Here is a 16,635-nt window from a genome sequence, read left to right on the forward strand (position 1 = left end):
AACAGAATGAGACTCCATCTCAAACAAAACAAAACAAACAGAAAACTGAAGCCACTCAGACTACCTGCAGCCTTGCCTTAAGGCTGCTACTGCCTTTGAGCCCAGTTTGAGAATTTTACTAATAGGAGCAGTTTATTCCTTTTCCTTAACTATCTCATCTTCATTAGACGACTTGTGTGTGTGGGTGTTTCTGTTGCTTTCTCCTTTTAGACTGAATGTTTCCTGTTCATTTGTCCAGATTCCTATTAGTTTTTAAGCACTGAATAGCTAATCTAGAATGCCCTTCAACTCATTTCCTTAGTCATTTTTCTTCCTGGTGTTGTAGGGAAGAGCATAGGATTGGCCCAGTCACTATAGCATCTTGCGCTGGGCCCATCAGAAAGGGCCTCCCGCTTCTATAGCTGGTGGCTTCCTGTCTGACTCAGAACCCCGCATGAGTAAGAAAGGAGACTCTTGTAGAAGATGCTACACTGTGGTTTAGGGGATTAGTCCAAGTACTAAGTGAGGGCCATTTTATATCTTAATTACGCTGTTGACTCCTTGGACAAGCCAAGGAAAATTATCTGAAGTCCAGTATGAAAACCCAACTTCAGGAAACACCATCTTGCTTTCCCTTTTCATATTTCTAGAGTAATCTGGTTTTGGGATTTGTCCAGGAAAAACTCTAGGGAGACTAGGAGCAGTTTCAGAGTATAGACCATGTTCTAAAAGGCAGACTAGTGGGTTCTTATTCTATCCAACTCAAGGAACCATTCATGTAAGACAGACCAAAGTCAATAGTCATTCTTAGATTGCTCTCAGGGGCTAGGAAATCTTGGAGGAGCTCACTGTCTCAGCTAAATTTGGGTTCTCAGAATTATTCTAGAGAGCCATCAGCTCTTTTATCCAGACGTTGCTTTCTGGAGTAGGTGAGAAAGGAATTAAGGACAAAATGATAAGCTCCTAAGCAATTTATTGGCTTTTTCCCACCCATGTTTTTAAACTTCTATTCTCCATGTATATATACAAAATGAGAACAAGTAGCATGCTAGGTTCTGTGAAGAATAGAGACATCAAATATACTGTAATTTTGGATGTATGTAGCCTTATCCCTCCAAAGTACACAAATAACTTTCAAAGCACGGTGATGTTTTTCAAATCTAATTCCTAAAGATAGGTTAGCTAGCTATTCTATCACCACCCCCATTCTGATCGTAATCTATAATACCACTCCTCCCCCCATCTTCCCTGCATTACAGGAGCTTACCATTTTAGTAAATCAGGCTATTTTATCATTTATTATTAGATACTAAAAATGAAAAAGATGCAACATAGACCAAGTTGTATCAATGCTATTAGAAAATAACTGAGACCAGGTGCGGTGGCTCATGCCTGTAATCACAGCACTTTGGGAGGCTGAGGCAGGCAGATCACCTGAGGTCAGGAGTTCAAAACCAGCCTGGCCAACATGGCGAAACACCGTCTCTACTAAAAATACAAAAATTAGTAGCCAGGCATGGTAGTAGGCGTCTGTAATCCCAGCTACTCAGGAGGCTGAGGCAGGGAGAACTGATTGAACCCGCGAGGGGGAGGTTGCAGTGAGCCGAGATCGAGCCACTGTACTCCAGCCTTGGTGACAGAGCAAGACTCCATCTCAAAAAAAAAAAAAAAAAAAAAAAAAAGGAAAAAAATAATTGAGAAATGACTTTTTTTTTTTTGAGGCTGACAGCAGGACCAGTACCATCAGTGGTTTGCTAATGATTATTTTAAATGCTAGAATCTATCCGAGTGCAACTTTTGTATACAAAGGACTCAAAACTCAAAGAGAAATAATACTAAGTTGCTATGTCAGGGGCATATTTCATGGTACTCATAAAGGGTGGAGCTGGAGGAGGAAGCTAGGGATTTAGTGGAAAGCAAATTGTGCTAAAAAAGGCATTGACTACTATAAAAGTTTCTGGGTTTTAGGAAGAGCAGAAAGCTTATTATACATAAAATGTTTCTCTCCCCAGGCTCCAAAGACTGATATTCTTATGGAACTACCTACTTTCACTGAATCTAAAGAGAACATAGTGGATCTTGCACCTCAACTGAAGGGAACTAAGGTTAGACACTTTCCATTTGGTTAGATTAAAAAATGAAAATAGCAATGGGTCAATTTCTCCTGTTTTAATCTCCTTAATGAAACTGAAATTCAATACAATAATGTTCCTTAATAAGGAATATTTATTGTACTGTTTGATCTGTTTCTAAGAGGAAGCTTATTATTTGGCTATATGTAATTAGGTTCCAGATTTTGCCTTTTGAATCTTGTGCCAGGATATGAGGTAGCTGTGACAAGTTCCGGGTAGTCAAGGTAGTGGACTGTAGATTAATACATTTTGTTTTAAATCAGTAACCCAACTCTTGGTTCTGATGTTTAAGGATGAAGACTTTATACAGCCGCCACCAGTTACATCATCACCCATAACACCATCAACACCAATTTCATTACCTAAAGGATCCATCACTTCTTCTAAAGAAGCTGTAAGTATCTTTAGTAAATGAAAAAGAAAAACCCTCTCCCTCCAGTTATCTTTAAGGGTAGTGAGAATCTAGAATTAGTCCTGTTGCAAAACACTGCACAATTCTTCCTGTTGTCCAAACAGGAAATTGTAGGCTGAACTTTAGTCATCTTATAACCACGTTTTTTACTTCAACTATCCAAAAGCAAAAAACAACCAATACAATTGTGGGTCAGACTAAAACATGCTTACAAGCCAGTTACAATATAGGCAGACCCTTTTTTTCTTATGTGCCAGATGGAAATAGTTTCCATGTGTTGTGTATTTTACACAGGCTTCTGATGTCAGGAAATACTAGCTGGAAAGCAACTTGAATTTCAGGAGAAATGCACGTAAATAAGAAATTATCTATCATCCAGTCTTCCCAATTGGGTGAAGGGATTTGGGGCAAGAGCACAGGGCATGAAGAGTAAACAGTGGGGAGGTTGTGGGAGAGTTGAAGTGGGAAGTGGCTCCTGTGGACCAAAGACACGCTGGCAAGACAGAGAATCTATTAAGACACATATGGGTTAAGCCCAGAAAAGCATCCCAAGCACACACAGACCTTGTTTTTTGTAAATCTCCTGTATCTTTTATTACCAAGGTAAATTATAATCTCAGATTTGACTTTGTGGTCTGTCACTATTTTGATTAAGAAAACAAAAATGGCATTCACTCCTTAAGAACTTACACGTCTGTGACTAATGCCTACAGTCCTTTTGTTTTTTACGCCTAGACACTCCAGGCCAAATCACAAATGACGGCCCAGAACAGCAAGGCTAGTTCAAAAGGAGCATAAGGACTACTTGAGGATGGAGCTCACTCTCTCCAGCTTCCGGCCCTCAACAGTGGCATCTGTAAAGGACCTCCCAGCTAAGACTCTCTGTCTGGCTTCAGAGAGTGGATCAGTCGTTTAGCCCATGGGGCAGTCCTTTGAGGCCTGGTAACCATTCCAGGTGATGTGAGTAGTGAGACCAAGTTCAGACCCCTTATAAAAATATAATTGCAAAGTCCCATTTCCTCTGTGCCATTGTCACCCCCCACCATGTTGTTTTTTTAATTTCATGTGTACGTCCCTTAAGAGAGGAAATTTTTTTGCACAATGGAATCAGCTTGGCACCTTAGATACCTCTGTCTCCTATGGCTTGGAATTCTGAGTAAGAACTTGGAAGTTCCAAAAACCATTTTAGGAGCACCTGATTAACTTTCTGAATGATCCACCAGTAGAATCAGCATCCTGGAAACAAAGTACCTTATGAGACGGGATGGATATACTCCCCAAAAGATCTTTCTGGATATAATGAAGCTTCTTGGAGAAAATGGGGAGTTAAACAGACTGGCAATCAGAAAGATTTGGCTGCTTCTGACATCCCCCTCTTGGGCCTGCAGAGGCTGCAGCAATCTGCTAGGCAGCCACTCTTCTAGCGCATATGGCTTTCATTAGCCACCATTTTGCTAGGAAGCATAATTAAGGGTTTAAACCTTAATCATTTGTTTGTGTTGGGTGTGTGTGTTTCTGGCCAGTTTGTCTTTCACAAGACTATTTATTAGTCATAGGGGTTGTGAAGGTCTGATATAATCCCTGTGCTACCCAGCAACAAGTATCACATTAGGATATTTATGTTTGATGTTTTCAGTATTAATAATACTGAAATAATAGACTGCCATGTAGCTGACCAAGGGCTTTCTTCCCTTGGGGAGTGGTTAGAAGGCCAAAGGTATTTCAGCCTGTAGGTGATAAAATTAGATTCACTTGCTGTGGTTAGACAGCAGTCAGTTAAAATAAGTAAAACTCAACTGTCCTGTGTGGGATCACCTAAATGAGGAACGTCACCAGCACTTCGAAACAAGAATATGTATTCTACAGTGCTTTCTAGACTTCTGCTCCATCACAGAAGCCCCACCATGTCCCACTAATGAAGCCCAGTTCTTTGGGAATGATGAATCCCTACTGTGCAAATACAGCAGTCATGGATCCTGCCTAGCGAGGTGATTCACAATACATTTTCCCGTTTCAAAAATGACGGGTGTTTTAATTAGTCCACATTTCAGGTGTTAAATGTGGGAAAAGGATTAGCTAGTTAAACTTGCTCAATCATGTTTTAGCTGAATGAGTCATAGGTACTGCTGGGCTGTCCTACAGTTCCTTCTGGCTTTCCCTCCGAGCAGGGTGGGAATGAGCAGTGACCCGGTCAAAGGACCCGGGCCACTTGATACACCTCTCCTCCCACTCTCCTGCTAGCAGCTCAGAGAAGTCAAGGATGTTTCGTTGTTCTCATCACTTAGGGTGCTTGGCTGTTGGGTTCAATGATCCTTACATCTAATCCCAGCTAGTGGTGTTCTGGTAAATCGTTAACCACCAACTCTTTGAGGGGGAAAAAACCCTGATTTATAGCATCTGGTTATTCCAGTGATATAAATCCTCCCACCATGTTGATTTCAAGCCACTGCCAAGGTACCACTGGACAGTGCAGAGCTGGGAGGAGACATGCAGTGTCCCCTGAGAACCAGCACCACACACCACACTGGTGCTAGCCTCCCGGGGTAATGAGACAGTTACACCTCTAGTTAGCATGTTTATGAAATAGATCCCTTCTGTGTGCGGAGACCTGCATGTGGGGCAGTTACGGTGGAAATGCTCCTGAATACTGGAGGGTCCTAGAGGGAACCCGCCCAGACCAGGTCTTAGCAGTTGGGTTCTTACTGACCACCCTCTTCTCTGGCTCTCCTCAGCAGAGGGAATGGAAGGCTGTTCCGGCTGCTTCAGAGCTTTCTCCTCTCTGCTCCCTTCTCTATAGATGCAGATGCCTTGGCTCTACCTGCTGCTAATGATCTCATTGGGTATGACTTTTGACTTTTTTTTTTTTTTTTTGAGACAGTCTTGCTGTCACCCAGGCTGGAGTACAGTGGAGCGATCTTAGCTCACTGCAATGTCCGCCTCCTGGGTTCAAGCAACTCTCCTGCCTCAGCCTCTGGAGTAGCTGGGATTAAAGGCATGCACCACCACACTTGGCTAATTTTTGTATTTTTGTAGAGATGGGATTTCACCATGTTGGCCAGGCTGGTCTGGAACTCCTGACCTCAGGTGATCCGCCTGCCTCAGCCTCCCAAAGTGCTGGGATTACAGGCGTGAGCCACCATGCCCAGCCACTTTAGGCATTCTCTAAAACCCAACTGCAGTGATGCTAGATGTGGCCTGTGTCTCACATAGAATTCTGCTACAATAGAGAGGTGGTGGCCACTAACACTTACGGCCTTGCACTTGTGTCATGTCTAATTCTATACTTAAATCATTCCGAAACAAGCCATATCAGTGCTGTCCAATCAATTTTTCCGTAATGCCAAATCTAGGCTAAAGAGTTCCCACTCACCACCAACACATACTAGCAGGTAGTAGTTGGACCAATGTGACTTGAGAGCTGACTGGTGGTTCACCTAATGCCAACTGAAACTTCAGCTCGCTGGCTCCACCCAGTGGTAGCTAATAAGCACAGCAACCTCATTAACATCGAGACAGATTTCCTCCCTCATCTGATGTTCAATCTTACTTACCTGAGATCAATACATTACATTAGCAGGGCCAAGGGACCGATGATCTTCAGCCTATGGCAATTAGAAAAGACGGAAAGGCAGTATTGATTACTGCTGTGGTGATCCCAGCCCTAATCTTTTAACCCTCAGGAAACCAGACAGACTCAGTGCCTTGATGGCACAACATCTTCATTAGATAAACTGGATTCCTTTCCTCAGGAGACCCAATCTGGTCCTCTATGTAAAATGGCCATTTCATTTTCTCTCAGGTCAATTTCACTCTCTTTTATGTGACAGCTAGTGCAGTCTTTGGGGAAATTCGTGGGTGATTTGAGTAGTAACAGCAAGGACATCACTGTAATTATGATAGTGCCATATATTTTTCTAGCACCTCTCCCAAGGGCTTATGAAGCCTTTTAGAGTCTTCATCCCTTCACACAACATTGCTTCAAGGTAGGGCCAAAGCAGAATATCATCACTGTTTTACAAGGAAAGACACTCCTGTGTGGTCTCAAAGCAAATGCTTTTAAGAGCTAAAAATTCCTTTCCCAGCTCTTCACCAAATGCCTTCTTTAAACATAAATACAAATTGTAATGTTAGCAGGTGCGTATTTACAGAGAGAAACAAAGATAATTTTACAATAGTGACCAATACTGTAGCTGCCAAAAAAAATCCTAGCTCAGAAATTTAAAGCAGCAATCCCATTTTCCCTACAGAAATGAAAACATACTGAACTTTCTTTTGTATTTAGCAGTAATCCAGCAAAATGTAAGCTTTAATATAGCGACTGAGGAGTGGTAGTTTGAGCCATGAGGTACCGGGGAGCCAGAATCCGCCTGGTGAGGACAGTGATGACCAGCAGGTGGCAGAAGTAAATTCCAAGCAGCCAAAAAAACAAAAGCATTCGGAGAATTTTCCCCCCTTCCTGAGGGGTAGGGTGGAGTTTGGACAGGAAGAACTGTAAGAAGCCAAGATCTGCGACAGTCCCAATAAATACAGTCTGGTCACAAGGATACAGGAAGGACGATCTGGGGAGGAATACCAACAAGAAACGAAGCCAGGGACCTGAATGCAGAACTAGCCTCAGGTGACATGTTCTCCTGCACTTACAAGCACCGGCAAAACCACGCCCACACAGATGGGGCAGACACATGTCTGGGTTTCAGCTTCTGCAGACCTTCATCATTTGCTTTCCTTTCTGTTTTCTCTGTCACCCAGGCTGGAATGCAATGGCACAGTCTCGGCTCACTGCAACCTCCGCCTCCCAGGTTCAAGGCATTCTCCTGCCTCAGCCTCCTGTGGAGCTGGGATTACAGGCGCGTGCCACCATGCCTGGATAATTTATATATTTTTAGTAGAGATGGGGTTTCACTAAGTTGGCCGGGATGGTCTCGAACTCCTGACCTTAAGTGATCTGCCCACCTCGGCGTCCCAAAGTGCTGGGATTACAGGTGTGAGCAACTGTGCCCTTGGCTACCTCTTAATCACTTTAGCTCTACCTGGTGGCCATTCCTAGGTAGGTGCCCCCTCCCCAGCCCAACCCCACCGGTTTCCTTGGAGGAAACCATCCATGGTGGTTGGCTGCTGGGCCTTGACTCTCCGCCCAGCGCGTCTAGTGCATGGATGGGGTTCCTGCCCTCGACGCAGACATCTTCTTTTTCTGACCTTCCAAAAGTAGCGGAGAGGCAGGAGGTGCGTCGTGAGGTCTGGGTGCAGGACCTAGGAAGAAGAGGTTACAAGGAACCTGCGCCAGGAGCGTGCAGTGCCCTCGGGACAGACCTAGCCCCAGGGCCCGTGGGTGTCTCTTCTTTCCAGTGGACATTCCCACCCTTTTCACACAGCCCATAGAAAAATGAAGCAGCAGCAATTTTTATTGAGGGACCTAAACTGAAAATAGGTTTAGAACATAATTTAAAAAACTAAAACAGCAAAAGTAGCAAAAAATATATGACCTTTTTAAAAACATTTTTCTTTTTTTTCTTTTTTCTTTGTTTTTAATATATAGCAACTGATGCCTCCCAGCCACCAGGAGCATCTTACCCGATGGGTAAATCTCTGGTAACGACCCTTTTAAAAAGACATGTAAATATATACTCAGATTTATACACTTTGTGTTTTCTTCATAGCTATGTACAGAGCCCCCAGTTCGGGGCTGGGCCCCAGGGCCACAACACTGCCCCCAACCTGGCCTTCACCTCACCATCCTCTGGTACCAGGCATTTGGTGAGCAAAGCAAACTAGTATCGGAATTAGTAAAGCCACTGGCACCACCCATCTGGAGCAGAGGTCACCTTCGATCGAGGCTCGAAGCACTGACCTCCCTACTGCTGTAGCCCTGAGGACAAGGCACCTGCCACCAGAGTGCAAGGGGCTTACGGGTGAAGGCGAAACAGACCAAACTGACAGGAGAAAGCTCAGGAAGCTCTCACTTGCATGCCTGTTCATCGGCTCCCACTCCCCGCCCTCCAGGCAGTGCCTGGTGGCAGGGAGGGGTCTTGGTCCAACATCTGGGAGGGGATGAAGTGGCCGGCAGCAAAGATCTGCCTCTTTGCACCTCTCACCAACAGGTGGAGAGGAGGCGGAGGAGGAGGTGAGCTGAGCGGGGTGAAGGCAGGCCACACAGGAAGGCCCCCGGTAGGCAGCGGGCTCCTGCCAGCAGGAAAGGGGACAGGGACGGACAGGCAGTGGGCCTGGCAGGGGCTGTGGGTGAGGGTTACAGCTGACGGTAGAGTCTGGGGAGGGCGTGTGGGTGGCAGTCAGCGGCGTTTGAGTCCGCCATTGGCAAGCTGGGCTGGGTGTCGGGGCAGGCAGGGCTCCTCGGGCAGCGGCTCATGAGAGAAGACGGAATCCTCCCCTGAGGAGCATGTAGAGCTCCGGGTGTCGGGAAAGCTCGGGGAGTACTGGTCCAGGGGCATGGACAGGTCCAGGTACTCCTGTGATGGGCGAGAGGAAGCAGTGATGGGCCGGGCCCCTCCTCCCTACTCAGGGAGGTGCATGCACGCAGTGGGGACAGCCTGAGCTCTGGCTCTGGCATGGGCAGCCTTACCTGGTTGGAGGTCAAGGCCACGATGCGGTCCAGGTCTTCCACCAGCTGCTTGAAGGTGGGTCTCTGTGAGGGCACTGCATGCCAGCAGTCCCGCATCATCATGTACCTGCAGCAGGACCGTAAGGTCAGGGAGGAAGGGCCGCCTACTGGAGATGGACACCCTCTCATCTAACCCCCTGCCCCTCAAGCCCACTCTTGCCCCAGGGCCTGCCTCAGGGCCTCCGACATCTCCTCGGGCTTACAGCTCGTTGGTGCAGTTACTGGGCTTGTCCATGCGGTGACCCTCCTTCAGCAGCTTGAAAAGCTCCTCCACAGGCACACCAGGGTATGGGGAGCCGCCCAGAGTGAAGATCTCCCACAGAAGCACCCCGAAAGACCACCTGCAAATAAGCGGAGAGCCACGGGGTGTTAGAGCTTCTCCGCCTCCCCTCCTCCAGCACAAATCCTCCACCCAGGGCAGTGCCAGGAGACAGAGTGGAGAACAGATCAGCCTTTCAACATCTGGAGCAGAGGAAATGACCACAGACAGTGTTTTGTTTTCCTCTCGGGTGGAAGGAGGACTCCTCAGTCCAGGGAGAATGCAGGACTCTGCAGTGCTAGCAGCTCTCTATCCCACACCTCCCTGGCAATTGCTGTTACAAACTCACACATCACTCTGGTGGGTGTAGATCCGGTCAAACAATGCCTCGGGCGCCATCCACTTCACAGGCAGTCGACCCTGAAAGCAGCACAGGGGAGGTTGGCGTGGCCCCAGGCAGGGCTGTGAGAGCACAGGTGGGAAGGGACGGAGGGGGGGGTGGGTTCTGAGCCCACCCCACTCCTAGCTTCTCAGATGAAACCACCAGCATAGGGCAGCCCTGTTGGCACTCACGTTGGTTGTCTTTTTATAGTAGTCGATGTGGTGAATGTCCCGTGCGAGGCCAAAGTCTGCTATCTTCATCACATTGTCCTCTGTCACCAGGACATTCCTGGCGGCCAGGTCTCGGTGTATGCACTGAGGACGGAGGAAGGGAGAGTGGGAAGCGGGGAGGTGAGGGAGCTGGAAGGCTCTGTGGGGGGGGCTGCCACCCATGCAAACTGGCCGACTTGTGTCATAGGACTTCTGCCACACTGCTCTGCCCCCGAACCTCTGCTTTCCCTCCTCTAATATTCTCTGCCAGCATCAGGCTTCTCATCACAGCAAGCGCTCCTCCCTTCCCTCCCCAAATGCTGGCCCCTTATGCCTCTGCTGGGTCTGCAGGGGTGCGTGCTCCCAGGTCCTGCCTCCCAGCACTGCAAGTCCACATGTGGCTGGGCTCAAACCAAGCCAGCCCTTACACACCAAACACTGCACTCAACACTCACAGACAGTTTCATTTTATCCTCATAACAATTCTACAACAGGTGTTGTTATACTTTATTTTCTTTTGAGACAGGGCCTTGCTCTGTCGCCCAGGCTGGGGTGCAGTGGTGTGATCATGGCTCAGTGCAGCCTCAAACTCCTGGGCTCACGCTAGCCTCCCATCTCAGCCTCCCAAGTAGCTTGGACTACTGGCACGCACTACCACACCCAGCTAATTTTTTTTTTTTAAAAGACGGGGTCTCACTATGTTGCCTAACCTCGTCTCAAACTCCTGAGCTCAAGCAATCCTCCCACCTTGGCCACTGCACCCAGCTGATATTATTCTTATTTTGTATTCGAAGAATTTTAAGATGCTAAGTAGCTGCCTGAGGCTACGCAGAAAGTGGCAGTGCACACATCTGACCTTCTATCAGTCTGACCCCAAGGCCACCTGGCTACACGGGTTCTCCTGACTCTGTGGTTCCCAGAGAGCCTAAGACAACACACAGGGTACACATGGCCAGTGCTCAGTGCATCTACAATGCTACCACAAGATGACAAGTCACAGGCTGGAGGACTGGGGGGGCTCTGTTCCCACCCTGGCATTACCCAGGGGAGCCTTCAGGTTCCACACCTTCTTGGAGGCCAGATACTCCATGCCTCGGGCCACCTGATAGGCGCAGGACACCAGGTCCTTGGAGGAGAGCTGCTCCTCTGGGTTGTGGCTGGGGTTGTAGCAGTATTCCAGCCCCGGGGGCCTCCGGGCCTGCAGGTACTCCCGCAGGTTGCCCTTGGAGGCATACTCCACGATGACATACAAGGGACCTGCGGGCACAGGAGAAGAGGCCACGGGGCCAGCAGCAGGTGAGCAGGTTTGGCTTCACCTCAAAGAAACCCCATCCCCAGCAGCATACCCTGGCCACCTCCCCTCTCCTGCCTCCTCTTAGGGGACCTGGGAAATCCATTCTACTACCCAAAGAAAATCAGAGAAATAATTATTCCCTGCATAGTCCAGAAAATTCTCAAGCAACATTGGGGTAAGAGCCCCAGTTTGTCTGTTTATTTATGTTGAGATGGAGTCTCACTCTGTTGCCCAGGCTGGAGTGCAGTGGTGCAATTTTTGGCTCACTGCAACCTCCGCCTTCTGGATTCAAGCAATTCTCCTGCCTCAGCCTCCCAAGTAGCTGGGATTACAGGCATGCACCACAACGCCTGGCTTTTTGTTTGTTTTTTGTTTTGGGATGGAGTTTTGCTCTTGTTGCCCAGGCTGGAGTGCAATGGCGTGATCTCGGCTCACAACAACCTCCGCTCACGGCAACCTCCGCCTCCCGGATTCAAATAATTCTCCTGCCTCAGCCTCCCGAGTAGCTGGAATTACAGGCATGTGCCACCACGCCCAGCTACTTTTTGTATTTTCAGTAGAGACAGGGTTTCACCTGTTGGCCAGACTGGTCTCGAACTCCAGACCTCCCTCAAGTGATCCACCTGCCTCGGCCTCCCAAAGTGCTAGGATTACAGGTGTGAGCCACTGTGCCTGGCCTATTTATTTTATTTTTGAGACAGAGGGAGTGTCTCCCAAGCTTGAGTGCAATGGCATGATCTCGGCTCACTGCAACCTCCACCTCCCGGGTTCCAGCAAGTTCTTGTGCCTCAGCCTCCCAAGTAGCTGGTATCATAGGCATGCACAACCAGGCCTGGCTAATTTTCATATTTTTAGGAGAGACGGGGTTTCACCATTTTGGCCAGACTGGTCTTGAACGCCTGATCTCAAGTGATCCACCTGCTTTGGCCTCCCAAAGTGCTGGGGTTACAGGTATGAGCCACTGCACCCAGCCTGAGCGCTCTTAGCCCATAATTACTCAGCTGCCTCTGTTAACACACCGTGTGTGTGAATCTAGGTATCTGTATTCTTGAATGAACACCAATGAGCGGAGCCCAGACCCCGAAATAACACATTTTAACCTCTGCTAATGTGGCCTCTCTTAACCCCCTTCCCTAACTGTGGCTGAGAGAGGCCTTGGGACTGATACCGCAGCTCAGATCTTCTGCCGGCTGGGCAGGGAAGGCCAGTCTGGCCGGTACCCACCGTCCTGCGTGCAGGCCCCCAGCAGGTTGATGATATTCTTATGCTTCCCGATCATCTTCATCATCTCCATTTCTGAGATCAGGTCTGACAAGTCTTTCTCTGTTGCGTCCGCTTTAAAGAACATGTTGAGACTCATTTACTTGGGAAGGGAGGGCAGGATAAAGGCTAAGGGAGTGGGGTATGTGTCGAGGGGCTGCTTTTCCCTGGGACTTGATTCTCTCCTCCCCACTTCCATCCAAACTTATTTTCTCTTCCGTCTAATGGGAGTCGTTGTTGCAATAGGTGGTAGTGAGTGGGCAGGGATGTGAGGAAAGCCTGCAAGCGATGGATCCAGGATAAACACCTGACCGCAGCCCAGGTTGATACCAAGGAACAGAGTGAGGTCACTGAACAATCTCAGGGTGCAGAACACCCCCTCCACTCCCAGGTAACCCCAAGCAGGCAGGGGAGCAGGGGTGGGCAGCAAAGGCACCAGAGAAGCTGTTCTGCTGGGTCCGAGGCCTGCTGCTTGCTTGGAACGGGACAAGATTTTCTTTGCAAGGACAGAAGCATCACTTACACTTCAACATCTTCACAGCCACTTTGGTCACACGGTTGGGTTTGTCCTTGTCCAACCCGATGGCCTCTGCCAACACCACCTGCCCAAAGCAGCCCTCTCCCAGGGGTTTGCCTAAGACCAGTCTTTCAGGGAAAACAGAGAGTGGCATAAGTTGGGGCTGGTGAAGTTCAAACCTTGAGAGGCACCCCATCTCCACCTCTCTGTATTTCACCCAACTGCAAGCAGAAAGTGGCAATGTTTCTGCAGGCATTTCATGAACCTTCACCGCCCAGAAGGTGTTAGTATATGCACCTTCCACCACTAGAATAGCAAGCAAGGAACGCCTTCAAAAAGTTGGGAGTTAAAGTATTATTACCTGTCCCGAGGCAGCTCCCAGCGAGGGTCTTCAGGAAGCTCATACTCGGAGACCCCTGCTAGCATGGGAGTCCCACTGGAGGAGAGCCGTGATGGCCGAACCAGAAGAACCCCAGAGTTCATGGACGCACTGGAGTCAGCAGACACCTGCAAGGAAGAGTGGGGTCACCCTAGAGCAAGGAGCGGGGTCAAGGGTGACTCCTTTCAATTCCTAGTCAGGGCTTCCCAACAATGGCAGAGACACGTGTCTGTGTATCTGATGTTCCTTTCCCAACACAGAGTGTTTCAAAGACCATGGCAGGCCAGGAGGCCCAACTTCTAGGACTGACCTATTTCTGCCATGAGCTGGCCTTTCTAGACTTCACTCACCTTTAAATTAAGCAGACCAAATGCACCTCTTCCAGCTTGACATTTTATAACTGATCATAGCAGTAACAACTCTATTCTCCTGACTCTTTGCAACTACTTTGCCTTAGTTTATGGATTCCTAACTCCCAAAGCACCTTCCAGAATGAGCACAGGCTTCTGAGGAAACGGCCACTCTTGCACACACCCTCCCATGCAGAAGGGTGGGCATACAGGGGACAAGGGTATGGTATGGCTGATAATGGTTTGGCTGTGTCCCCACCCAAATCTCATCTTGAATTCCCACGTGTTATGGGAGGGACCTGGTAGGAGGTCACTGACTCATGGGGGCAGGTCTTCCCCGTGCTGTTCTTGTGATAGTGAGTAAATCTCACGAGATCTGATGGTTTTTTGTTTTTTTTTTTTTTTTTAGATGGAGTCTTGCTCTGTCACCCAGGTTGGAGTGCAGTGGTGCGATCTTGGCTCACTGCAAGCTCCGCTGCCGGGTTCATGCCATTCTCCTGCCTCAGCCTCTCGAGTACCTGGGACTACAGGCGCTAGCCACGACGCCCAGCTAATTTTTTTGCATTTTAAATAGAGATGGGGTTTCACCGTGTTAGCCAGGATGGTCTCGATCTCCTGACCTTGTGATCCACCCGCCTCAGTCTCCCAAAGTGCTGGGATTACAGGCGTGAGCCACCACACCCAGCTGATCTGATGGTTTTATAAAGGGGAGTTTCCCTATACAAGCTCTCTTCTCTTGTCTGCCCCCATGTGAGATGTGCCTTTTGCCTTCTGCGACTGTGAGGCCTCCCGGGCCACGTGGAACTGTGAGTCCATTAAACCTCTTTCTTTTGTAAATTGCCCAGTCTTAGGTATGTCTTTATCAGCAGCGTGAAAATGGACTAATACAGACAGTCCTCTTCTCTACCCTGCATCTCTGCACTTCTAAGCAGCCCTTGGGGACAGTTCAAATTCATGTTATCAGCTGCACATTCCGTCCAAATAGGACTTCCTCCCAATCCATGTCCCGGGGGTCCGGAGGACTTGCAGTGGGATATGGAGGGTGCAGGAAATTCACGGGCTACACCAGCTTGAAACAGACTCTGGAACACTTAGTTCATGACATTCCACTGTGCCTTGCCCAGAAGCCAGAAAACAAGGCCCAAAGTTGTAGATTAGGGACAATGGAGAGGGCAGGGCATTAGAGGCCCAGAGAGAGAGGTGGTGCTGAGTGTGCAAATCCCCCATCTACTTTCTGTTACCTGTCTGCGCAGAGGGATGCTCTTGGCCAGCTTGTGCACAGCCATCTGGCTGTGGAAGTCGCTCTTCTTGGTGCCACTCTTCATCTTGTAGACGATGACCGACCCTACCATGCAGGAGATGAGGAAGGCCCCTGTGCAATAGATGATGATCTCCAGGTACAGGGGCGAGGTCATCACCGCCGGCCTCTCTTCCAGAGCTGAGTCAGTGCGAAGAGGGTATTAGCAGGCTCGGAGGGCCCCGTCCATGCGAGGTCCCGCTCCATTAGAAAAACAACACCTATCTCCTGTGTCCTGGGAACTTTTAGGGAGGAGAAGAACTACGGCAGGCTCTAGCTAGGACCGGGATTGTGGCACGAGGAGGATCAGACGACCCCCTGATCTTGGAGGCTGCCTTCAATGGACTCGAGCCATGGAAGAGGGATGGCCTAGAACCATCGTGCTACATCCTCATTAACTCCTGAGCCTCCTCGCTCAACTGGACTGGAGAGGTACAGGCACCCAGGGACCCTGTAAGGGCCAACTGAGAAGTCACTTCTGTGTGCCTTTCTTGGTCTCCTTTGGGAGCCATGGCCCTTCTCTGCAAAGCCTCAGCACTGTGTGCGTGCACTTAACATGCAGGGACAGAGGTGTTTCTGAGTCCTCTGTCCCTAAGAAGCCACAGGGTCCCTGAAGGCAGGGTTGGTGCCTCGTTTATTTCTGCAGGCTACAGTACCTGGTGATGGTGGCACTCACAGAATGAGGACAGAGGACAGGAGGGGAACCAGCCTGTGCCCTGCTTAATGTCCCACTTCGGGTCTGTGTCATCTCTGTCGGGGCACACAGGTAAATATTTACTCCTAGCCAAACCACAGGCAAAGCTGACTTAATTTCCAAAAATAAACTTTTCTGGTAGTTCTTACGAATTCTACTTATAGGTCCCAACCCCTAAAACTTAAGGAAATGCGGCGGCAGGGGGCGGGGTTGCATTTTGTTATTCTCTTCTCCCACCTTCCGATTAGGATTCACCGCCCCTCCCCCCCATTGCCACAGCAGCTAAGCCAGTTCGGTCCACCTTTCCCTTCAGCACGGAAGGCTGGGAGGCTTTCATCCCAGCACGTGCAGCGCTGGTTTCACGCAACACGCTTTGCCCCACGGGTGTGGACACCCTCCTCCTTCCACAGGCCTCCTCCCAACCTTCCCCTTTAAAACCCAGCAGCCAGCCATGGAGGCGGCACCCCTGGGAACCCCCCCAGAGAGGCATGAGGCACGACCCCAGACTGAGCCCAGAGGAGAACGTCCCAAGGTCTGACAAGGAGACAGCAGAGCTGATAACAGGGAGAAGTGTTGCTGTTTTTTCTTTCCCTGATGTTGAGGAACGAAGACAATTGATTGGGAGCACATGGGGAGCACGGACAGGACCAAGACAGGGACGGCGATAAAAACAGAACGCTTTTCTGCCTCCAGTACGGGCATCCGTAGACCCTGACAGGCAAGTAGGGCAGAGTGGGAAAGGAGGGGAGAGAGGAGAGGGCAGTGCCAGCAGGAACAGCCAGACCTACATGCAGGACATTCGAGAGACAGCAGCAAGCCCTGGCCCCGCGGTCACCAGCCACCACCCTGAGCAGG

General features: G+C 49.2%; 2 protein-coding genes across 45 annotated transcripts in view; one reads left to right on the forward strand and one right to left on the reverse strand.

Annotated features, from left to right (window-relative positions):
• LETM2 (leucine zipper and EF-hand containing transmembrane protein 2) overlaps positions 1-8,157 on the forward strand; it is a 30,204-nt gene extending 22,047 nt beyond the window's left edge. For 8 of the 10 annotated variants that reach the window (XM_005563077.5, XM_045399039.3, XM_065518601.2 and 5 more), the window contains 3 exons: positions 1,992-2,084; positions 2,404-2,505; positions 3,259-8,157. In XM_005563077.5, coding sequence (XP_005563134.1) covers positions 1,992-2,084; positions 2,404-2,505; positions 3,259-3,321 — 258 coding nt within the window. In that variant the 3' untranslated portion in view covers positions 3,322-8,157. Of the gene's footprint in view, positions 1-1,991; positions 2,085-2,403; positions 2,540-2,817; positions 3,150-3,258 lie in introns of those variants that run through there. The other 2 variants (XM_065518602.1, XM_073998618.1) reach the window with 2 other exon arrangements.
• Positions 6,412-16,635, reverse strand: part of FGFR1 (fibroblast growth factor receptor 1) — a 59,924-nt gene continuing 49,700 nt past the window's right edge. For 18 of the 35 annotated variants that reach the window (XM_073998607.1, XM_073998605.1, XM_073998604.1 and 15 more), the window contains 10 exons: positions 15,031-15,227; positions 13,422-13,567; positions 13,067-13,188; positions 12,508-12,618; positions 11,056-11,246; positions 9,972-10,094; positions 9,748-9,818; positions 9,343-9,480; positions 9,101-9,206; positions 7,908-8,987 (listed from right to left, as the gene is read on the reverse strand). In XM_073998607.1, coding sequence (XP_073854708.1) covers positions 8,811-8,987; positions 9,101-9,206; positions 9,343-9,480; positions 9,748-9,818; positions 9,972-10,094; positions 11,056-11,246; positions 12,508-12,618; positions 13,067-13,188; positions 13,422-13,567; positions 15,031-15,227 — 1,382 coding nt within the window. In that variant the 3' untranslated portion in view covers positions 7,908-8,810. Of the gene's footprint in view, positions 7,774-7,907; positions 8,988-9,100; positions 9,207-9,342; positions 9,481-9,747; positions 9,819-9,971; positions 10,095-11,055; positions 11,247-12,507; positions 12,619-13,066; positions 13,189-13,421; positions 13,568-15,030; positions 15,228-16,635 lie in introns of those variants that run through there. The other 17 variants (XM_073998606.1, XM_073998603.1, XM_073998593.1 and 14 more) reach the window with 1 other exon arrangement.

The sequence above is a fragment of the Macaca fascicularis genome, chromosome 8 (genome assembly GCF_037993035.2).
Source record: "Macaca fascicularis isolate 582-1 chromosome 8, T2T-MFA8v1.1".
In the NCBI taxonomy this organism is placed as follows: Eukaryota; Metazoa; Chordata; class Mammalia; order Primates; family Cercopithecidae; genus Macaca; species Macaca fascicularis.